This window comes from Carassius gibelio, chromosome A10 (genome assembly GCF_023724105.1).
Source record: "Carassius gibelio isolate Cgi1373 ecotype wild population from Czech Republic chromosome A10, carGib1.2-hapl.c, whole genome shotgun sequence".
NCBI classification, from domain to species: Eukaryota; Metazoa; Chordata; class Actinopteri; order Cypriniformes; family Cyprinidae; genus Carassius; species Carassius gibelio.
Window position 1 is genome coordinate 9,707,011 of NC_068380.1, and position 24,651 is coordinate 9,731,661.

The window sequence follows — 24,651 nt, forward strand, 5'->3', positions numbered from 1 at the left end:
CAGCCCCTGCCTCAGCAGGATGTCTGCTCTCACAGTGCGTCTCAAAACAGTATGTAGTACTGGAGTGCTCTGATGACAAAACCGAGAATTCAGTCTCCCATGAGAGGAGGACTCCGAGCTCCGAGCAGCATGCTCATAGGCGACCCTTTTTGAAAAGGGGAGCGCTGCTAAACTACCGCGAGAATTGCCCACACAGCCCCCCATGTTGAGGTGCGGTGCTTGAGGTGTATAACACATACACACTGGTTGAATGAAGCCCAAGGAACCTTGGGGCTAATCATCTTAAGAAAAGGGAACGAAGCGGAGGGCGTAACCCTTACCGTACAGGATTCCAGAAAGTGCGCAGAGCCTTGCGTGCACACTTACCACTTATGTGGATTTCAGACAGTGCGCAAAGCATTAACGTGCACACTGACCACCATGTGGTTTTGAGAAAGTACACAGGCTTAGCGTGTGTACTGAAAGGTTACCTGACAACCACAGTATGTGGGAGCTCACCTTCAGAGAGATCTGTGAAGCCTATTATCTGATAACCACAATATGTGGGAGTTCACCTACAGAGAGGCCTAGAGAGGCCTACTACCTGTTACCAGATAACCACCTCAGTGGAAGATAATATGGAACTTGACACCAGGGGGGTCTGGTGAGGCCTACTACCTGACAACCACAGTATGTGGGAGCTTGCTTTCAGAGAGACCTGGTGAAGCCTACTATCTGAAAAACCACAATATGCTATTTAGTGAAAACGCACAGTATGTGGGAGCTAAATCTCCAGGGAGGCCTGGTGAGGCCTACTACCTAACAACCACAGTATGTGGGAACTCACCATCAGAGAGGCCCGATGAAGCCTACTACCTGATAACCACAATATGTGGGAGTCCACACAGCCCCTCATGTTGAGGGAAGCGATGCTCGGGGTGTATAACAAATACACACTGGTTGAATGAAGCCCATGGACCCCAGGGCTAACATCTTCAGAAAGGGAACGAAGCAGAACGCGTAACCCCTACCGTACAGGATTTTAGAAAGTGTGCAGAGCCTTGCGTGCACACTTACCACTTGGATTTGAGACAGTGCGCAAAGTGTTCACGTGCACACTGACCACCATGTGGTTTTGAGAAAGTACACAGGCTTAGCGTGTGTACAGAAAGGTTCCTAAGCATCGCAGAGGCACTGGATCGCACGGGAGAGGCAAGCTCCAACCCTCAAGCGAGGGGAGCATCACTTGAGGCAACAGGGGAATTAGGCAGGGGAGAAATAAAACTGAAGTTAAAAAAATCAAAAAGGAAGTGACTAACTCCTAGGTATCGCTCCGATCTGGACGAGAACGCTGCCTCGTCTGAATCACATCCCTCAGACCCTGCTTACCTCTTCGTGACCCGCGATTCCTCTTGTCCCTCAGGCGGGGGAGGAGCGGGAGCCGCAACACTAGCCTTCTGCGCCCGTCTTCAATCCTCAGATCGAGATGGGCCAGGACCCCTTTGTTGTCCGGGCTCTGCTGCTGCGTATGATTTACCATTTAAGCGGGATGTATCCTGGAAGGGCTTAGATGGCAAAGAGGGAGATTTTAGAGATGATGTTCCCCAACTGAGAGATAGCTAGCCAGCATCTCTTCTAAAGGGGGCATCCTCTCATAGCCGTTCTCGTGCATGCCATCGATATCAGCATATCTCGTATGCTGAAACCAATGGATCCGAGAGAAAAACGGCTTCTTCCATTCCTTTTCGACTTCTGCATGTAAGTCAGGCAAGAATGGAAGGCTCACCTGGGCTGGCAGGCTATGGTCAGACAAATAACGCTCATCGAGGCGACTTCGCGACGTTACCTTTCTGGCACGCTTTTTTTTTTTCTTTTTTTTTTTTTGCCGTGGCGTGATCCATAACCTCTAACAGCTCCCCATACGCAGAGCAGGAGATATGAGCAGCTCAGCCTCAGCTTCTTCGCCACTCTCAAATATCTCCTGCTCTTTCTGGGTAGAACCCAGCAGCACGCGTGCTCTTCGCCCAAACAAGAGATGCAAAGACTGTGTGTGTCATCAGGTGTCAAATAATGCTGACATGGATGCACACACTGTTTAAAAGCCTTGCTAGTGGATGCCATGACAACAATAATAGATCGCTCTTACCGTTCTTGTCGTTTCTCAGATGCACACTTCAAACAAAACAGTCAATGAAGACGAAGAAGATAAGTGACGGGTCCTACGGGCGCGTATTTATAGTCGCGCCGGTAGCGACGTCAGAGGCTGTCGCCGGCCAACACGTTGCCGTTTTTCAAAGTATGCTTCAGACACGGGTCACGACGAGGTGTTCCCCATAGTGTCCCTTCAGAGGACGCAGTTAGAAGTTCCCTTGACAGGGAACAGTATTTCAACCATCTGACATCTTGATCAATTTGATACATTGGCTTATTAAAAACATGCAGCTTTTCGCTTCACAAGATGTTAATTAATGGACTAGACTCGTGGATTACTGTTGTGTTTTTATCAGTTGTTTGAACTCTTCTTCTGATGGCACCCATTCACTGCAGAGGATCCATTAGTGGGCAAATAATGTAATGCTAAATTTCTCCAGAGCTTTTCAGATTAAGAAACAGGCTTGTCTGCATTTTAAATGGCACGAGGGGCTATTTCTTTAATCTAACAGCAGAAACTATTATTGTAGTCTGATCAAAATTCTTAAAAATAATAATAATAATAATTTATTAGCCATTGTATCATAAACCTATATGTATCTATTGCACAGAGTACTTTTAGCAAGTTTAGCAGTGTTGACATGCTATGTTTTAAAAGACAGTTTACCTCACTAGCACATCTCTCCTCAAACTGGTCCTGCTCTATTGCCTACACGCTCATGGTTTGGCTGTGGTCCTAAAGATAATGCAGCCAAGAAATGTCATGTCATGTTAATGCGGTCTGTAAGAATGCTTATTTATTCACATTTGTCTTTCCAAATAAGCAGCTCTCATGGCATGTTCCAAAGGGCCGCTCCTGGGCTGTAAGATAAAGAAGTCCACCAGGAGTACAGAAGGGAGGAACAGAGCAGGCTTTTGTTTACTTCAAGGGAGGTGATTGTCTACCTTCACCTCCAGGCATAAAAGGTGATCGTTCCCTGGCTTCCATCTTTTGTTTTTATGTAAAACATTAATAGCTTTTGGACAAATGATTGGCGAGAAATCATCACGAGAAATCATTTCTCACCTGCTCTACCCCCTGCTCTAAACCCTATGTACATTTGTTTGTTAAATTCTACTTGCGTCATCTTCCCATTATTTTTATATTATATAATTTATATATTTATTTATATTCTAAGGTTAGGATTATGGTAATTTGTGTATAGGCACATACATTTAAGTCATTACTAATTAAAAAAATAAATATTTAATATTTAAAAAATAAATAAATAAAATAACACTGACTGACAGACAGACAGACAGACAGACAGACAGACAGACAGACAGACAACATGCCTTGCCCCAATAAGAGGGAATGCTGTTACACTATATGGTTGTCAAAATCGGAAGATAGATAGATAGACAGACATTAAACAGACTTGCGCATCACGTGCATCACTCCCACAGGCTGTGTGTCAAATCCCTATAAAACACTAACCAGAGGATAGAGATGGTGCTTAAGTGCTCAGTCTGAGCTGTGAATTATTGATTTTGAATCAGCCTGGGTTGATGAGATTTGTTCTGGTTTCAAAAAGTTTTCAATATATTTTTTTTGGTAATACTTTATAATAACTGCACACTATTAATCATTAATTAAGCATTAGTAAGCAGATAACTAATAATTTATAAAGCATTAATAGACAGTAATAATCAGTTTATAAATACAGATATAAATGCTTTATTCTTAATTTAAAAGCATATCTATAATGTGTAATTTCATACTTTATTCATGATCAATTTATCATTTCTCAATGAAGAATAGCATTATTTGCAAACCAGTTATTTAGGAGTTGCCAGTGATTCATAAGATCACAAGAAATGTAGTAAATTCAGGTAGTTATAAAGCATTTAGTAGTGGTCAGTTAACTATTTATGTGAGCTAATCTAAAGTGAGGACTAGTTATGCCTTGTAAAGCATTTATAAAGGATATTTAAAGGCTCAGTTCTTCTAAACAAAAAACAGAAACAAAAACAACACAGTGATACAGAACATAGAAATATTAACAGCCTTTAAATCTCATTTGTAAAAGCTTTACAAGGCATAAATAGTCCTCACTTTAGATGAGCTCACAAAAATAGTTAACTAACAACTACATGTTTTATAACTACCTGAATTAACCCTGAATTACAGTAGAAATACATGTTAATAAACCATTTATTAACACTATAAGTAACTATTACTATATGTCTGAATGAAAAGATGTATGAATACACATTTAAATAGTTTATTAATCATTTACTTACAATTTCTAAGTGATCTTATGAACCACTGACAACTCCTTAATAACTGGTGTGTAAATAATGCTATACTTAATTTAGAAAGGATAAATTGATCAGTAATAAAGTATGAAAAAACAATTATAAATACATTATAGATATGCTTTTAAATCAGGTATAAAGCATTTATATCTGTATTTATAAACTGCTTATAAATGTCTATTAATGCTTTATAAATGATGAATTAACTGTTTCCTAATGCTTAACTAATGAGTGTTACCTTTTTTTCTTTTTTCTTTAAGTGGATAAACAAGGGAACATAATAGCATATTTATAGGCCTATACATTTACACAAATGTCTGATATATAGTACACACACAGATGTTGTTTGAGCTGGTTTGGGCTTTCAAATAATTGTAATATATTTTAAAATGTAATTTATTCTTGTGTTGTCAAAGCTGAATTTTCAGCAGCCATTACTCCATTCTTCAAAATCACATGATCCTTTAGAAATCATTCTGATATGCTGATTTGCCGCTTAATAAACATTTCTTCATATTCTTTTTGAACTGTCTCTCCTGTTGTGTTGCTGATGCTTGTGGGGAAACTCCTGTTTACTCTGATACTAAAGACTGATTTGTTCACATTCAGTGAAACGCTACCCATTTGCTAAACGTCAAGGTCCCCGTCCCAGAGTGACTTTGGATCCTTAGCCTCAAAAGCTGTCTTAATCAAAACACAGACAGGAAGAGGAGAGGGTAAATTCACACTGAGGCCAGAATTTCCTCAAAGAAGTCTTGCGCTCACTCTCCATCACTCCACTTAACATTGAGTGATGGAAGCCCCATTCAAGCTGGGCACGTCCTTCCCATTCAGTGCTTGTCCAAGCAAACTACAGCTGTGATAGTGGACCCACATACTGAAGAATTCCCCCATAAGCATCAGCGATGCAACGCTTGTTCCCTTATTTCATGGAACTGAGGTTATCTCAGTAACCTCAGTGATTATCGGGCCTAGCAAGTTGTGTTAATTGTATACAATTTATATATATGTGTGTATTTCATGAATAGTTGTTTTACTGTTACTTAAAACTGTTTAATGTTTTACCTTTTTAATGGCTATTGTGACAACTTATACCAGATAGTGTGAGAACATGTCCTGCTACTGGGTCAGCATTTCTATTTCTATTTAAAGTTTGTGTCTACAAAGATTCTAAAACATAAACCCACTCTAAAAAATATTCAAGTATAAAGTGACAATTATGCTAGGTTACATTTACCTTGGAAATAGTATTTCAGAGCTAGGAATGATGTCACACCGAAGCGGACCGTGTTCCAGTAAAGTAAGAAAATATTTTTTACAGATAAGGCCATAGTATAATGACAAATAGAGGTTGGATAGTACTTGGTGCACCACTGAGTTTATAGGGACACATTGTCATAAGTGATAATAAACAATATATTACTGTTTCTCTTTTGTTGATGCACTGTGCAGCCATATTAGATTCTGAAGTTGGAGTTGTTGCGATACTGACTTGGAACTCTGACTTGGGAGGGCGTTCCAGTTAAAAATTCCAAATTCTGAGTACAAATGGAATGCCGCATTAGCCCAAGTAACTCAATCATTTACTGGTTCAGTTATACTCTGGCACAAAGAGGCACAAGACTAATCACCTTATAATCCAAATATAAATAAGACCATATTGCCACCTAGGTAGACCAGAGAGATGACAGTTAATTGTGCATGTATATTTTATATTTGTATATAATACAATTTTGTATATAATTATTATAACTATGAATCCTTTCTTTCAAGAATTACAATAAAACCAAGAACAAAATCTATTTAGATACAACATTTTATTATTGTAAGTCTTAAATATGAACACACCATCTCCATTAAAGGAAAAACAAATTCTTTACAATACAAGGAGTTAAAATACTTCTCCAGGGAACCACCAGAGATCAGTGGAACAAAATGAACTTCTCCAGGCTGGATCTTTTAAAGGTTGGGTGGTGGGATCCCAAGTTGGAAGTGTGAATTGAATTACAGCCATGAACAGACAAGCCTTGTGTTTCTGTTAATACGGTGCATTGATTGATCGCTCTCTCTTTGATCAGCTTTGTTTCAAAACCTTTTCCACACAGACATTAATTATCAGGAGATGCTTTTGAAATTCGTGATTTTAAATTAAAGTACTGCCATAACCGTGGAGGATTTCTGACTGTCGTGACCATTTTATTCTCACGGACCTGCCTATTCATGAAATGTGTGAATTGTTCTTAGTCCGATTGTGGTCCCCAAGTCTTAAAGAAAAAACTAAAAGATAAAAAGTAATGCCATTATGCTAAACAGTACAACTTTGGGGCAAGAACTGCACACTGCACATACATCACATTCCCTTTCATGAACATACAACTTGTGCTTAAAATCCACTGGACTAATGGTAGATTCATTTCTGTCTGATATGTGATTTTAAAAACATGCATTTAAAGGGATTGTTCATACAAAACTGCCATCATTTACTCACCCTCAAGTATTTTCTAAACCTGCATGTTTTTTTCTTTCATAAATCACAAATTATGAACTGGCAAATGTCTCAATAGTTAAGTGACAGATGCTGTTGAGCAACAGAAATGACAAGAAAACACCATAAAAGTGGTCAGCATGACTTTTGCATTACATTTCAAGTCATCTGAGGCCTGATAGTTTAGCAGAATAACTGAAATCTTCAAGGAATACTTGTTTCTGTTCTCAGAATTGTGTGTTATGTTTATTCTTTGGAAAAGCATGCGGGTGAATAAATGATGACCGTTTTCATTTTTAGCAGAACTATTCCTTCAAATGAAAAAAGGGGGAAACATAAGGCTTACATCCTGTCAAATGTTGCAATAAAACAGAAAACAAATTGTAATATGGATTTGAGGTCCAAACTGCACCTTAATACTGTGATGGGAAGATTCAGAAACTGAACTTCTAATCAAATCTCACTTTTTTTTCCAGAATACGAAGGATAACATTACATTTTCTCTTGATGAGATGATGATGGGCAAATGAGTCTTATCAGCTTTTTCCGAAAGCACAATATTTAGACATCAGAGCTCACAATGAGTAACTGCAATGCGCTGGTATCTACCATAATACCATTTGAGAAATAAATTACATAGCTTCAGAAAATGGAAATAACAAAAAATAGAAAATGTTGCATTGTATTAAACAGGTTCACAATTTTAGTAAAAACAAGTGTGCATATTTTCCCTTTGTACAAGTTATATATATGCATATACATACAGAGATGTTAGCAGGAACGGCGATGAGAGTGTTTAAATAAAGAACATTTGAAGCGCCCGGTTTGGTTTATGTAAATCTAAATCTGGACAGAATCAACAGATTTGGAGACACATTTGGAAAAACTACTGTAGCAACAAAAATAAAAATTAAACAGATGTTAACAGATTGCTCTTCAGGCTTTTAAATTTGGATCCAATATTTTAGCATTAAAGAACAAATCTCCAAATGCATCTTTTTCCAACTTTGACTCACACATTGTCAATTCATAAAATTATACCACCATCTGATTTATTACTTTGTGGTGCAAATAAATCCATTTTATAGAGCTTTTTTATGCTGCATAGTCCAACTGTGCCATTCTAGTCATCAAAATAATATAAAAATATATTAAAAAAAACTGATATGTACCGCATTGTTTTGTGTGTGTTAAATGGTAAAATGCAAATTAGATGCACTCAAAAACAAAACAAAACATGATGTGAATATTACAGAGCTAAAACATGTTTGTGTCTTTTGTGCTGCTTATTTTGATCAGCTGTACAGTAATGATACAGTCAAGTATATAAAAACAATCCAAAAAAAGAAAAATAAAGACGGAGACATATGCCTTTCCATATCGCATGCCTTTGACTTGAAATATTTACTCCCCAATCACACTGTATTTTATAGGAATTCTTAAGGGGTTACAGAGTTAAATTAAAAAGAGTCGCAAAAATAAATATTTAAAATGAAACATGCCTCTGTCATTTGCATTTTATGGATTCAAAAACTGCATTCAGTGGGGCAAAAAAATAAAAATAATTAGCAATGTAAGATGAGTTACATTATTAAACTATATTATAAACAAAAGAAATGCATGATTACTTTATTAAAAATAAGTACTTGGGTAACCCCATGCACACTTTGGGGCATTTTCGGTGACCCATGCACAATTTGTGACTCCGGAATGAGAGTGATGTCACACAAACTGTAATTTTTATCCACTGAAAGCATCTTCATTGGCATCAAAACTTGAGCAAGAGTTGTAGAAGTATGATGAGAAGTAGACAGGTGGGTGTAAAGACCGTTGACGTTCCGCTGTTGCCATCCTGAACTGCTCCGGGTCCTAAAGCATTGAAGAGATTCACATATGTCAGGCAAAACAGCTTCGGCTTCCAACTTCGTGGTAAACTGCCTCGTTTTTATTCTTCAGACTGTATCTAACATTGCATGAACTCTTGTGCAGGGCGCTCACCTACATACCTGCACTTCTGATTTTATCTTACTTCCTCAATATCATCTTTTTTTTTTTTTTTTTTTTTTTAAGGAAGTCAGCTGTCAGCTTTTTCTAACTTTACAGAGCTATTTTCTAAGTCTTGTTAAAATCTATGTGTTAGTACAGCATCTCTTATTTGAAGATGAGTTTGTAGTGATTAGTAGTATTTAATAGCTTGTGTATCACAAACCTTCCAACAAATCATTGTTTTCAACGGCTGTTTGCTCTAAATCTGATGAAGTCAGTTCGAAAACTGAAGCCGTCTCCACTAAAAGAGAGATTATATAACAAAAACACTTAAGAACAAAAGAAATATGAGCTCATAAAGAAAAAAAGAGCAAACTATAGTGCTTCTTTCCTGTTGGTGCTATTAGGCACGTATTTTGGTCTAAGTTGTTTTTGCATAAAAACAATCTAGAGTATTTCAAGTCAATCTAGAGTATTTCTGGCATGGTTCCGCTGGTCTGCTGTGGATAGTGGGTCATCTAACTGGGACGAAAGCGATCCAGTTCGGCAAATTAACGCCTAAGCAAAGGTCTTTAGTGGTCACATTTGTAGTTTAGGAGCATCTGTTCTTCTCATTTCAAACCAGCACATCTCATTTCCCTGTGCTATCACTATCATTACCCTACTGTACAGCGCATCCTTGACCAGTCAAACGCCGAGGTCAGCCATAATTGCAGTTGCTTATAAACAAGATAATCACTGAGATTACTAAAGCAGAGGTGTAGATCAGACGATTCACAAGCCACACAGACAACTGAGTGGTTGTCATAGTATAAAATGGAAATGAAAAAGTATAAATTAAATACGGAAGTCTGATAAAAACTATTGCACTTTTATAAATCAGCAATAATACAAAAAAACTCTTATTAACTTTAACCTTACTGTAAAATGTGATTTATGAGATTTAGCTGAGCAAGACACAGCTTGGCAGGTGAAGTTTTAGTCAAACTAAGATGCTAATGTTCCGATATGTTCAATGTTGAAATACTGAATGTGTGTATATGTATATTTAAGGGTTGCACTGACTAATAAACTACTTTCAGGAATATAAATCCTGTTTATTTTCTCCATAGAGAAACTGATTTGTAATATAAGTCAGATTTATACACTCCAAGTACTGAAATATGTATCTGTAAAGGCAACAAGTCTGTGTGATTCCAGCTTTATTTTAAATAAAATAATAATAATAAATAATGTTTGATAGGCACATTCTCAATGAAGAACTACATTATTCACAATCCTCCCTGGATCAACCTTTCAGAGGACTACTGTATGGTTACCATGGGATGAATTGTTCATTAACAACCACCAACTCCAATCAAGCAATGTGAACTTTGATTTCATCTCAGAGCTAGTTGGCTTGGTTCATGCCTTAGAACTCTTGATTAACTTTCTGAAATCCTTATAGAGAAATCATCTGGGAAGAACACTTCCATATGGTATAAATTATGCATCATGTTCCATCATAATCCCACACATTGCTCTGAACGGTGTCCAGAGGATGACAGCAACTATAAGTGAGTGTGAGGTGTTTTTATACACTGTTCATCACAACACAAGCAGCATGAGTCTGGCAGTAAAGATATTGCCCGCATCATCTTAGCTGCATGGGACATATTCTTGTTATTGCATGCCTATACTGAAAAAAAAAGTTGTACGAAGCGTATACAACCTCACTGATAAATTGAAGCAGTCTGTTTGGTTTCTACAGTGTAGACATGCTGTTAGCCATGGTAAATTTGGATGGCTGAATGGCAAGTGGCGAGTCATTTAATAAACACAACAGACTAGTCTACTCATTTTTTTAAACAATTAGTAAACAAGTAAAAAGTACAGTAGTCATGCAACCCCCAGTATATGCATATACACAAACCGATGTATATTAACATAACAAATTACTGTATATAAATTTGTATCAATTGAACAAATATTTTTTTTCCACTCTTGGTGAGATCAGAAGTTGGATCTTCCTTTTTCGCTTCCTGTTTGGTTTGAACAATCACTATTAGAGATATATTCAGTCCCAACAAAACAAATGTTATGTCATGGTATTAGCATTGTTGTCTATTAAATCTTTCTCTTTGATGGGCCTTTTAGACTGAAGTCTAATTTCCCCTGGATTTAGGAGAGTACGGTAGGCTTTCTTTAGGGACAGCTATCCAATTATTCTGCAGCCACAGCTTAGAGTAAATCCTGCACAAGTGTAATTATACTAAGGTGAGGTTCTCACAATCAAATTCAATGCAATTAATGATTCTCCGGAGAGGACATGGCTACCAATCCCACACATTTTTTTTAGGCCAGACAGTGGAGAAAAGTTGGCCAGGACAAGATTTCTATTCGTGGCAGAGAAGAAAGATTAAAGGACAATGCAAGGACAAATGAGTAACAACAACATATGGAGGTGAGGGTCGACCCCTTACAAAAAAAAGGTAGAAAAGACCAAAGGCAATTATAACGAATACATTTTCAAACACAAACAAGTCTGAGTGATGATATTTATTCAGCATATGTTCAGTAAAGACTCTCTCTGCATGAAAAAAGTGCACTGGTTTGTCAGAAAAATACAACGATTTTGAGATTTAAAGGAGAAAAAAAATAAAAATACTAATTTTACTGCCAGATTGCAAGTTAAAAGGTAATATATGCTAATATTTTGCTCATTTTCCCAACGTTTTATCTCAACTCTGCGATCAAATAACCTTATTTATGAAAAAAATGTATGAGTGAATGAAAAAAATAAAAATAAAATTAAAATAAGTAGTGAAGATTATTTTTATCTAAAAGGTTGTTCTTGAGTTAGCAGACAATCAGTATATTTTAGTAAATATTTCAAATAATGAAGGTCTCAGTTTGACCTTTGCTTTTAAACATATTATTCAACATAGCTAAAATAATGTATCATATAAACCCAAAAATCAGTACCATAAAAACGATAAACTATTTTATTTGATATTAAATCGTTGCCATTACTTGAGTTATGCAGCTATTTGAGATTTACTGGTTGAAGTGCATTATAATTTTCTAAAAATCAATAGAATGTACATTAACAATTGTAACCTGACTCATTGTCTGTAATTCGATATGTGCAAAATTGTTATAAAAGTTAAATAGGAAGAGGTCTCTCCTACTGTGGGAGGATAATGATATACATTGTATACTGTGGTACTGTATGTTTAATGTAAACTCTTAGAAAAAAAAGGTACAAAATTTGTCACTGGGGCAGTACTTTTTTGGAAAAGGTAATGCCCCAGTAAGTTTTTGTGCCTTTTATTCTGTGAGTGTACAGTGCAATATACCTTTGTGTATTACCATGGTAACTATTTCCATGTAAGACCATGGCACCATGGCACTTTTTTTTGTAAGAGGCAAATGCACATTTAAAATGATAGTCAAAAATGAAAAATCGTGTCATCATTTTCCCACTGCCTATCGTCCCAAACCTGTATGACTTTGGAACATAATAATACGCTGTCTGTTCTTTTCAATGGTATAATGAATGGGGACTGAAGCTTTTAGGCTTTAAAAAAGAACCATAAAAGTATAGTAAAATCTTTCCATTAAACTCAAGTGTTATATTTCAAGTATTTTGAAGTGTTCTGAATCACATCAATTGATTGTTTGAAAATGTCCAATTCAAAAGAATGACTCTTTTATGAATTGGCCATCACAACTGCTCTCAAACTATTGGACACAAATATGAACTTTTACTGTACTTTAATGGTGCTTTTCTGTCCATTTTGTCCAGACCCTGCTCATCGTAATTGTATTGGCTAGAATACATTTTTTTAGTTTTTTTTTTTTTTTATTCCACTGAAGTATGAGCGAGTAAATGATGACAATTTTTCTTTAAGTAAATTTCTCATCAGCTGAGTAATAATGAAGCAAACAATTCAACAAACATCAAAAGACATCATAAGACACAGACATGTACTTACAAGCAGCGGATGAGAGCATGCATTGACATAATGAAGCCATGCCATGATGGAGCAAGGTTATAAAGGAAAGAAAGTGACAGAAGAGAAAGAGAAACATGTTTAGGTTACAGAAAACGGAGACCCATTCATCAACCCACAGTGACTGAAGGCAGATTGAGACATGTCAGTTCCATGCCAATCACAGAGCGCCAATTCAGATTGTCACTCAATGTGCTGAATATAATATTATTACAAAATGGGATTTTAAGCTGATAACCCTCTTAATAGGAATAGCTAGTGGCCGATTTACTGTTTGACAATAACAATCTGTCAGACGAGGCATGTCAATTACATTACCCTGTTCAAATCAGGGAAATTTCGTGGGCCACCCTTGCCAAAAAAACTTGAGTGCCGTATCAAGGACCTGACCTTGTCATGTTGTGGTTGATGTGAAAATAACCATGTTTGCATATTAAACATGCTGGAACATGCTTAAATGCGAGGTGAGTGGGACGCCACATACCCATCTACTAACCTTGCAATAGCGTCGAACTAGTGGGTTCGATTATTTCTACATCAACAAAAACAAACATGAAAAAACATGAATCAAAAGCAAAAGAAGGAGAATCCTGAGATGAAAATCTCAAAGATTAATACTTGAACGGGTCAGAAACTACCAAGGGAAATTCATAGTGTGTACAGGAACATTATCAGGTAGTTCTGCTTTGGTTCAGGTTTTTATTTTATGAAAGTTTAAGGAATAAAAAAAAAACATTGTCAAAGAATTGTGAAAAGGCTCTAAACAGACTTACAAACCAGCAACCACTGAAACTTACGGTATAGGATGATACTTGTGTTAGCGCTCCCAAGTTTGTTGATAGCGACGCAGGTGTAATTGCCATAGTCTGCCTCGGACACGTTGAAGAAAGTCAGCTTTGAAAAACCTCCGGCATCCTCGATCTCAATGCCATCAAAGCCATTGAAGATCCTGGGAAACAGTCAGCAAACGGGGAGACTTGAATCTGCCCGGCCTTGTTTACGCTACATCACAGCTTCCTTTGAAGCTAGAGGTTACATTTATGACAGCATCAACATTTTCGGACGCAGATTGCAGTGGGTCTGGTTACATTAAAAGGAGGCAAAACGGGAGGATTGAATTATTGGCAGTGGCATGCAGAGGGACACGCACATGCACCCTTATGCACATTTAATTATGATACAACATTGTGACAACTTATTCTTCACTTGACATCAAAGACAGTTTGAGAGAATGTACTGAGACACATTCCAGCCAAAGGCTCTCAAGTACTTAGCTTTTAAAAACAGTGAATGAATGACAGCACATCTAGTCAGACGTGTACAGCTACTGAAAAACATTTGTCCTTCACTTCACAATATAATGACTTTGACAGATATAGAGGAAATACAGACTCTTGTTGATAACTAGCTGCTACTGTACACATCTAAAAAACAAAACAAAACAAAAAAACTGTAAATTGCTGGAATTGAGAAATTACAAAGTGTACATTAAAGCTACAGTTTTATCCCAAAGAAAGGAGCAGATGAAGCAGAATATCTTGAAGTGAAATGCCATACCTCCTGTCATCTCTGTACCACTCAAAATCTGCCTCGGGTACAGCATCTGCCTCACACTCCAGGACACCTCTCTGACCCAGGGTCACACCAACATCTCTGCCATCTGAAACACTGGGAGGGTCTAAACACACAAAAACACACACAAAATCAATTTATCAATTTATATTTATTAAGAAAAAAAATCCAAAAAGTTATTTACAGGTATAAAAAAAAGATAAAAACAAATAATTTGTAAACATAAAGTAGGGTTCAAACCACTAGCATTGCTATTATTTAGCATTTGGAGACATTTCATTACAAAATATATTATATTTTATATTTAAAGTCACAAGAGACTTACAGTTGACTGTGAGTTCAACAGTCTGTGTGTCCACTGCAATTTCGTTGGCTGCGGTGCATTCGTACACTCCTGCTCTATATCTGCTGATGAAGGGAATCTCCAGAATCTCACTGTCTGAGCTTAGGCTGTCATCTGAAAAAAACAACAAAAAAAAAACATTAAAATATGACTGTCATGATCTGTATTAAAGCTCTCAAAAGAGAAAATGATTGTCTATGTTTCCTTAAAAAACATCTATCCACCATAACAGATGACTTGAATGGTTGGTAGGAATCTTGATCTTGGAACAAGAAAGAGTTACTTGGGTAAATCACATCATGATGCATGCGTCTCATTATCACTGGAGAGCTGAAAAGTGTCTGATTTTCCAGTATCGACATAAGTACTCTGCTTGGGTACAATAAGCCACACTGTAGTGTAAAACATGTTGTTGCCCTTCTTTGCAAAAATTCAAAATTCATATTCCCTGAAATACTGATGCTCTGATGTATTTATAGTCATTTGTGTCCTATTGTGGGAGAAAGGCGACACTAGAGATGTGAAATTGAATTCAAATATGAGTCTCAGTCTCTGTGCAGCTGCTTTGAAGTGTTTGCATACACACTGGAGTCAAACTGCTAAAATATACGGTGCCTTTTCATGTTCACGAAATCCAGACTGGGAAAAAAAAAATGGTGGAAAGGGATCCTTGTGATGCAGTTCTCAACGTCAAACGGTAATACGTGGTTGACTTAAATAAATATCATCCTCAATGTAGTTTCTGACAGCAAAATAACACACTGAATTTACTTAAGTATGCTCTGAAAGACAGTGTCTTACACCTGGGAGAGTTGGGCTGTTAACGAGAAAGAAAGAGGCACTTCCTCTAACCTGATGAGGAGTGTCAACAGAGTGCTCTGGAGAAAGAAGTTCATTACCGTTCAAAACCATACACACCTCGTCCAAGTCTACTCAATTGCATTGTTTAAAAAGAATTCAAACAATCAACTACACCTTCAAAAACAAGCCAATTAAATCCAAGCCTTTTTAGTGGCACTAGAACATCTTTGCAAAGTGAGCCACAGAAGGAGAGTTTCTTCTTTATTCAAGATGCTCATTTTGATGTTTCCCAGAGAAAGTGCATGTCACTGATGTTGTAAAAGACTGGGTAAGCTTGATGAAAAGCGAACCACTGGCATTTGATACTTGGTCCAGCAGAAAGGAAATGTGGTGCTTTGGCATCAGGTGCATTGTAGACTGTCTTCCATCAAAGGGAAGATTGACATAATGGGACCGTTTATTTCCATCGGGGCTCTGGGTTTCACGGCTGCCTTGGAGGATTGTATCAATGCGAAGCACTTGAAGACTGACATCTTAGGCTTTTTTCTTCGTCAATACACCACTGAAGCACATTCATTATGCATGTCTTATATAACCCAACCACTTTTGATTATTCATGGACCCCCATTGGCATTATAAGTGTCAGTCAATAGTACGGCAGGGTTTGATTTGTGATATTATAAGTTAAAATAAAATGCCTCGAGCTGAAATGGTACAACTATCGCACTGGGTGTCATAAAAAATAGAACAAGCGCCAAACAACTCTGTTAACATAGAAACCAAACCCACAGAAATGAAACAGTCTGCCCTCCACAGTCACATCCATGGTAGGGCTGTGACAGTGGCAGATTTATACCACCGCGGCACTAATGGACCAACTACCATTGGTGGCAAGGTGTTTTATATTAATTAGATATATAAAAATGTGTTTCCCCATTTCTTTATAGCATCTTCCATTTACCATTGTCTCATTTGTATTTGGGCAGTTTGAAGAAAGCCTCACCAATGCAAACCTAAACAGCCAGGTGTTTGCAATAACAGGAACTTGAAGAGACTTGTACGAATGCAGACAGGTGATATGAATGGAGATAGCTCCAGATCGGCGATGTACAATATTATCTGGTGTCCAACAAGGTCCATCGCTCAATGTGAAATTAATTTGCTGAATGCAGAATAAACTCTATTTTCCTGTGCTCAAACCTGCCAATCTAAACCATGATCTAAAGGAAACGCTGTATGGCGTTTTGAGGTAATTTGTGATAAAACAACAATAAAACAACAAGTATTACTATTATTACACCTGTATACAAAGCTTTGTATGATGCTTGTTATAGATTGTGTGACATCACGTTCACTACCGCCGGTGGCAATAGACCACGGTTGTCATGCCGACTGTCATAGCCCTATCAGATGGTGGTGAACATTGCACAATATAATGACAACAGATTCTCTAAATCTCCATTTGCAATCTGACTGCAATCCAAGTTGATACAATGGACACTTTTGTATAGAACTAATCACTTTGTGATAAGTTTTTATGTTAGTGCCATGTCATCTTATCCTAAATAGCCTATTTATTTAAGCAATTAATGCAGATATCCACAGACAGGCCTACAATTCGATTTTAAGCTATTTATTTAGATGTACAGAAAATGTAGATGTAGATGGTTTTGTTTCATGTCATTCAGACAGGCTTTTCCTATCTAATAAAGTGTTGTTTGGGCTAGAATAAGATGCAAACCAGTATAAGTGTAAAGTACTGCAGAAAAGCAGAGAGCAAGGAACTAATAACGCAGAGCTGTTGTACACACATACACACACAAAACCCCAGAGAGAAGGAAAGAAGAGTTGGGCAAGGTGCTGAATCAATCCAGGCACAGCTGAAGGTGCCATCTTCCGAGCGACAGGTTCTCTGTCTGATCCCTCCAGAGCAGCGGGACAGGAACTCCATTACCGCACCACCTGATTAACTACACTTCTGTTCTGAATGTGAACCAAACACCAGTTCAGAAGATATCCCATTAACAACTTTTGGTACATGATACAATGAATTGATTGATTAGTCACGGCTGTGATGAGATTTATATCCAAATGCTGCATTGTCAGTTGAGGACGAATTGCCTATTTATTCATTTTAAAAACAAACGGTCTATCAACTGACATAAAAATACAGACTTAACTGTGCAAAACCTTTAATGCATTATCTACATGAGGAAAACAAACACAGATAGTGTGCGTCACACGTATGCCCTGCAGATATTTATTGGCTTTATTCAGCTGAGATTCTTGTTTGTTTTCTGTTCATTTGACAGGCTTGCTTTGATTCCAGCCATCAGAAATCTTCCGTCCTTGAGTCTTTGTTTGACTTAAAAATGCAAAATGAAAAGCCACATCTGTAACTAATGCCGAAATATGCTTTTGTTTGAGCGAGCGGGTGCAAATGTGTTCGTGCTACATTTGTGTGTGATATATCAGTGCAACAAACGCCCACAATCCAGTTTAATCACCTTCTAAATGTGCTGAAATATCTTAATTAGATTGTTGTTATTTTCTCCGGCTTAAATCCATGTGCAAAATTGGGTGTTTTGGAAAATTTGCCTCTTGAATGGAGACTAGCTGGAACAGCGGGCTGTATTTGATTTGAGTGACAGACAATACAAGCTTGAATAGGAATGAAAAGATAAACACACAGTAGAGTACATTAGCATGGGGTAATCTGCAGCTCCACAAAGTAGTTCACAGATCCACATCCTTCTAAACCTCTGAGGCCATTGCTCAGGAGAGAGAAACACCATAACCAGAACCGACCAGAGTAATATCAATCTATAACCCCTTTCATCCAAAAAAAAAATAAAAAAAATAAAATTATAATAACTAGAGTCAGCACAGAACCGAGGAGGGGAGGTTGAGAGAAATAGTGAGAAAAATAGTAGGCGAGCTTAGCAGAGTAGAACTGTATTAGCAGTTAGGGCTAGCGCTAAGAGGATCATTTGGTTCCTGAAATGAGCTGCCGATCCCAAACACACAGAAGCCTCATTACATAGATGGTTATAAACAGGATTAATGCAATCACAGCTCAATAAAAACCTCAAGGAATGTGCTCCACACGATGTGCTCTTCACTGAGCCAAAACCCTAATTCGCACTGATCTAATAGGAGTTTTCGCTCCTGGGACACAGACGCTCATTAAAAACAATGTTTATTCAAGTCGATTAAACAGCGGCAATGATAAATTAGCAACATTATTGACCCTATTCCTCACCCAAAGGAAAAACAACACAGTAACACAATAACGACACATTTACTCTTGACATACCCACAATGCAACTCACATGCCACTTGCTCTGATCTTTTGCTCACTGGAATTTACAAAAAGAGAGAAATATGGGATTGGGTGAATATCCCTTTTTGGGGATTGAAAAAATAAATAAACAAAGGGTTTTGCTCTGATCAACTAAAGAAAGACCATGCAGAGCCTGCGAATGATTTATTCAAGTGTGTAATATGTCTATTAAACAGCCTAAGGGGATAATAAGATTAATATCCCATCTTTATAGTTTCTTTCAAGCATAAATTAACTTTTTCTTTGTTTGTGAGAGGCAGAACATTTGCTGTTATCCACATCCTCCAACATATACTGAAGGGTGTGAGCAGTATGAAAAAGGACACTAGTACAATGCAATGTACAAATAGAATGTTTTGTTTTTTTCTTAAATTAACTTAAATACATCATTTCCATTTTTTTAAGCATAAACATCACTATATGCAACAGGAAAATATATATACTGTACATGGTAAGAAAATAAAACAATTCAATCTAATTATATTGTGCAGTTTTGCTTTTCAAGTAAATTGATCTTATTTTATGGATGTTTAAATATTTTTAGTGGGAAAAAAAAGACAAAGACACTAAAGGAAAGTAAAATTGCATCATTCAAAAAGTATATTTTTTTCAGTTTGCAAATCTGGATCTTTAGAAACACAACATAACTGATATTCTGAAGTGTAAGGTTATGCAAAAGTTTCAGCGAAATGCACATACAGTACTGTTCTAGCAAAACAAAAGAGCTCACTATAATATTCAGGACAACCGGTCCTGTACTGGGATTCAGTTCTTAGTTGTTGTAAACTCTGGGTTTGATCAATAATTCAGATTGTTAATAGCCAGAACCACAAAGAATCTCAGAATTTGTGCCTGCAGAACAGCACATTTCCACAGAATTGGAATGTCTGTCAATAACATCCACTGACCTCAGTGAGGTCATTTGCTAAATATTTTGGCTAATCTGCAGACGCATTAAAGTGCAGCACTCTCATTTCACATTTTCTGCAAAATTATGGCAATTTTGCATCATAAACTCTATTGCTAATGGTCTTAAAATCACATTTCAGCGCTTTTTACGTAAATGCATTTTGTCACATATTCCAATCTAAACCACATTAAATGATCCATCAACCTTTTCTCTATGACAAAATCATGATATGTTGCTATTAGTGTTCACTACAGCATATTACACATGAAGGTGAACTCTAGAAAGTCATTAAAGCACAAATAACATTGCTTTTGCATGCTTCCTTAATAAGAATGGATGGTAGCAAGCCTAGCTGCCCTCTTTAGATTAGGATCTTGATAAAGTAAGGACTCTGTATGATCGTAATCTAGAGAAAACTTCCATGTGAGTGATGTGAGACTGGAGATAGGGTGCGACATTGTGAAATCTCTTGGTTTATATAGAGAGTCCAGAGAAAGAGCTGTGTGGCTTTGAGCGAAGTGCCATTTAAAGGTCGGAGATGTGTACTTACAGAACTAAGTGTGACTGGCAGACTTATTTCAGCCCTTTATTGAAACAATGTGGAAACGCTGCGGTAAATCTAAATGACTGTAGTACGGCGAATGCTCAGGGGAGCAGGTGCATTTGACATCAACATGCTCTACATGTCTAATACACATTTTTAGAAGAGACAAATCTCTACAAGACTACAATTTCTGGTGGTATCGTAATATTAAGATCTTATCGCAAGGGGATCTGTGTCTTAATGAAGTATCACACGTCGTTTGGATGGCTTCCGACTGATTCCAGTCCCATCAAGATTCCTGGTTGCCAGTTCTTTGAAGATTATGGCATGCTTTTACAAAAACAAATCAGATCTGAGAGCCAATGAAGTGTTAAATTGATCAAACCGCACAAAAGCATGGTGTTTATAAGCTGTGTAATGTTACTAATGCCAACACAACCCACCATCTCCTCATCTTCTTTACATTTACCTCCTTACATTTTAAACCAAACTATCCTTTAAAGATTGAAATCTGTTGACAATGGAAGTATATAAACAGTGCCCACCTGATAAATGATGTGGGAAAAAAGTTTATCCTGTGGTCCAACAAGACTCTGACTTGAATCTGCTCTAACAGTTGATCTTTTATTCCTAAAAGCATTTGATGTTCTTAGCAGACAAATGTACAGTATCATAATCGAATCCCATCTCAAACTCTTTCACTTAAAACAAATAAACAGAGCAGGCACTTCTATGTCACATTAACATTTCAATTACATGATCCTTGTAACAACACAAAGAGAATGAGCAGGTACAGCAGTCCAATTGCACCCCATGAATCATAGCGCATTAAAATGCAGTTTTTCCCTGATTAAGTGAAATGGTGCACGGCAGAACAGAGCCGCGGACAGGCCCAAATGGAGCTGATTTGTTCATGTGGCCTGAAGATAAGCAAAATGGACCACTCAGCTTGTATGGTGCATGCACAAACACACACACCCAAACAGTCAAAATACACACACAGAGCTCTCAGAGAAAAAGACGCCTGATATTTTATCTCACCCGTGCTTAATATGTCAGTGGGATGCAGTATTTCGCTAAATCATCAAGGAAAAAAGTGCAGCGTTCTTTGTACTGGGAAAATAGATCAGCAGTACTGGACCGATGTTGAGGACTGTGGTATCATTTTGAAGGCAAAAGATACTGACTAAAGATTTGCTTAATTTTCTGCATATAAAAGCATCTATCTCACCTGAAGGTGATAACATCCTCCAGCCGATGGCAGGTTCTGGTTTTCCATTAGCCAGGCACATTAACATCACGTTGGAGCCTTCATTCACCACAAGGTCCTTTGACAGGTTCAGGATCTTTGGAGGAACTGTAAAACATCAAAGTTGTTAATATTTAATTAAACAAAACAAAACAAAAAATCAAATGTCCCTTGTGGTTAACTTAATGAATACTCTTTATCATGAATATAGACATAACATAATTAAGAAATCAAGGATCTTTTCCACAGAGCATAAACTTAACATTCAATAAATGTAACATTAATAACCCAGTTACCTCTCCAATAAAATTACACATTTCTGTGTTTTGTGCTTGATTTGATTTAGACCTAGTTTGGAAAACTTCAAATAAATATTACAGAAAAAAAATCTGTAAAATATTTATTGGTTACTATTTCTATTTTGGGCTGAACAATTGCAAACTAGACACATTTCACAAGGTTGATTTATTGATTGCCTTTGCAGTTTGAACACAATTTAAACAGACTGCAGAGCAAGCCACAATTCAGGCCATTATGAGGGCCTTGCAGATCTCAAAAAGTCTACAACTCAGCAAAACTAAAGATGTTACAAATACCTTATTTAGTCACCCTAGGGGGAATAGCCATATAGGGTGTCCACATCCTCTCTTCAGGAGAGCAAATTACGGCCTACTTTTAGCGTGTTTTTTTTTTTAAAGTAGTGTTAAACATTTACTACAACACACAGAGAATATGTGTTTGCAAATAAACAATCAAATGTTTTCGTTTTTTTTTGGGTGCTACAACAATGTTGAGGACATCATAATTTATATGGAATAATTAAAACATTGGAATACATAATTGATTTCCATACACTATCAATCAGTTTGGGGTCACTATTTATTTATTTTAAGAAATTAAGACTTTTATTAAGTAAGTAAATTCATCAAAGGTAAATGTAAACATTTCTAATGTCACAAATAATTTGTTTTTAAATAAATGCTTTTGAACTTTATATTCATCAGAGAATCCTATAAAAATGCATTATGTTTTCCACAAATCTTACTGAGTCAAAAAACTTTTTAACAGTAGTGTGGACAGCCTTTTCTTTTCTTCCTGTTTATTAAAAACAACCTTGAAGAAAACATTAATATGTATATTCTCATGAAGTGAAATCCAGCTTGTTGCAGGGATCTAAGAGGAATCAAGATTGTTGAGCTGTTGTTTTCGGCACAGGCACCCTGAGGATTCACACAAACTATTTTGAGTACAGAACCACGAATCCCTCCAATACCTTTACAAGCCTTTCCTCCGCCATGGCTCATATTATAAAAATTACCCTGCAACATAAAGGTCAGTTAAGTTAAAGGTCAGTTCAGTATAATGTCTCAAATCTCTGCAGAGCATCCCGCACTTTTGCCTCGATGATGGCCGGCAAAATATGTTTGACTTGACTGCCGTGACGGTTGAATAAAATCCTTTAGAGACCATTAACTAATTCCCTCAGCTGTAAATTAAGATCCACAACGAACAGTAGCAGAAATGTCTCAGTTGAAAATTAATTCAATACATGCCTTCAGGCGGCGTATGCGCGATTTCCCCTTTTGTGAAACCTTACAAAACAAAACACAGTGTATGAGCACGCTGCTTTAAACAATTAGCATTATCATTAGGCGCTCAAAAGAGATCTTCTCAGTAAATGTAATAATAGGTGGCACTGATGGTATGATCAGAAAAATACCAGTGTCAGTTGAAACGTTACGTTCTGCTATTGAATACAGATGTTATTTTGACACGTGTACTCTGTCAAGAGGTTTGGTTTTGCATTTCAAAGCTGAGACAACTCAACAAAGGTTGCCGTCACTGTCTGAGCTGGTACCAACAAAGCCAGGCAGTACCACCGTTTTATCCTGTTTTAGTAACTAAAGACATGTTCCTCCAGAGACACTTGGCTATAAATAATTAATTTAACATCAATCGAAGTGTACATACTCTTTATATGTGACAGAGAGCAACATTCTTCATGTATTGTTTTATATATACATACACATATATATACATACACATATATACACATATATATATACATACACACACACACACACACACACACACACACACACACATATATATATATATATATATATATATACACACACATACATACATACATACATACGTACATACAATATATATATATATATATATATATATATATATATATATATATATATGGTCAAGTTAATAATTTTCTCCAATTTGTCACACACAGGGTAAAGTAATTCAATAATCTTAGAAAAATAAGCCTCTAAATCCCAGTGTTGTGGCTTTTAGTCCATGTAAGTTAGCTTTATAGGTAATCTACATGCTAAAAGACAAAATTAACTTTTAACAGACATACAGATTTAAAATGTAATCCATCGTCAAATGTCATATCTGACTAATGCACAGCCACATACAAGGTTTAGTCCAAAAATACATTACAGTTAATTTCTAAATCAAACCCAGACCCCATGCTGAGCAAAAGTTTAAATAATAAGTAAAACTGTATAATTTGTATAGTGAAATTCAACATTGTCATTCATAGAAATATAGAAGAGGCCTGTGGACCAAATTTCTCTTTCTTTCTTTCTTTCTTTCTTTCTTTCTTTCTTTCTTTCTTTCTTTCTTTCAGTATTTTTAATCAAATAAATCTAGCCTTGCTGAGAAAGGTCTTTCAAAAGAATTTAAAAAACCATACCGATCCCAAACTTTTGAACAGAGAAGTGCATGGAAAGTTGACTTATTATTTAATTATTGTAAAAATAAAATGTTAACCTAATAATTATATTATTTTTTTTCTTTTAAAAGGAACTGAATACATTAGCACAATAATTACAAAATTAACTGTGATTAAATGTTTCAATATTTTGAAGGACTGACAGCTTATTCTTTATTATATTTCTTAGAGAAATGATAATTGCTGAATCTGTGCACTCTATAAGAAATTCATTAGTTGCATAATGTAGGTTAAAAA

At 36.7% G+C, this 24,651-nt stretch overlaps 1 protein-coding gene across 5 annotated transcripts in view; it reads right to left on the bottom strand.

The window, feature by feature from the left end:
• Window positions 1-6,230: 6,230 nt before the first annotated feature.
• The window catches only part of LOC128021110 (neurotrimin), a 309,825-nt gene continuing 291,404 nt past the window's right edge, over window positions 6,231-24,651 (bottom strand). For 2 of the 5 annotated variants that reach the window (XM_052608049.1, XM_052608048.1), the window contains 7 exons: window positions 21,639-21,764; window positions 14,792-14,923; window positions 14,452-14,572; window positions 13,692-13,843; window positions 13,391-13,426; window positions 9,123-9,200; window positions 6,231-8,782 (listed from right to left, as the gene is read on the bottom strand). In XM_052608049.1, coding sequence (XP_052464009.1) covers window positions 8,682-8,782; window positions 9,123-9,200; window positions 13,391-13,426; window positions 13,692-13,843; window positions 14,452-14,572; window positions 14,792-14,923; window positions 21,639-21,764 — 746 coding nt within the window. In that variant the 3' untranslated portion in view covers window positions 6,231-8,681. The remainder of the gene's footprint in view (window positions 8,783-9,122; window positions 9,201-13,390; window positions 13,427-13,691; window positions 13,844-14,451; window positions 14,573-14,791; window positions 14,924-21,638; window positions 21,765-24,651) is intronic. The other 3 variants (XM_052608051.1, XM_052608050.1, XM_052608052.1) reach the window with 3 other exon arrangements.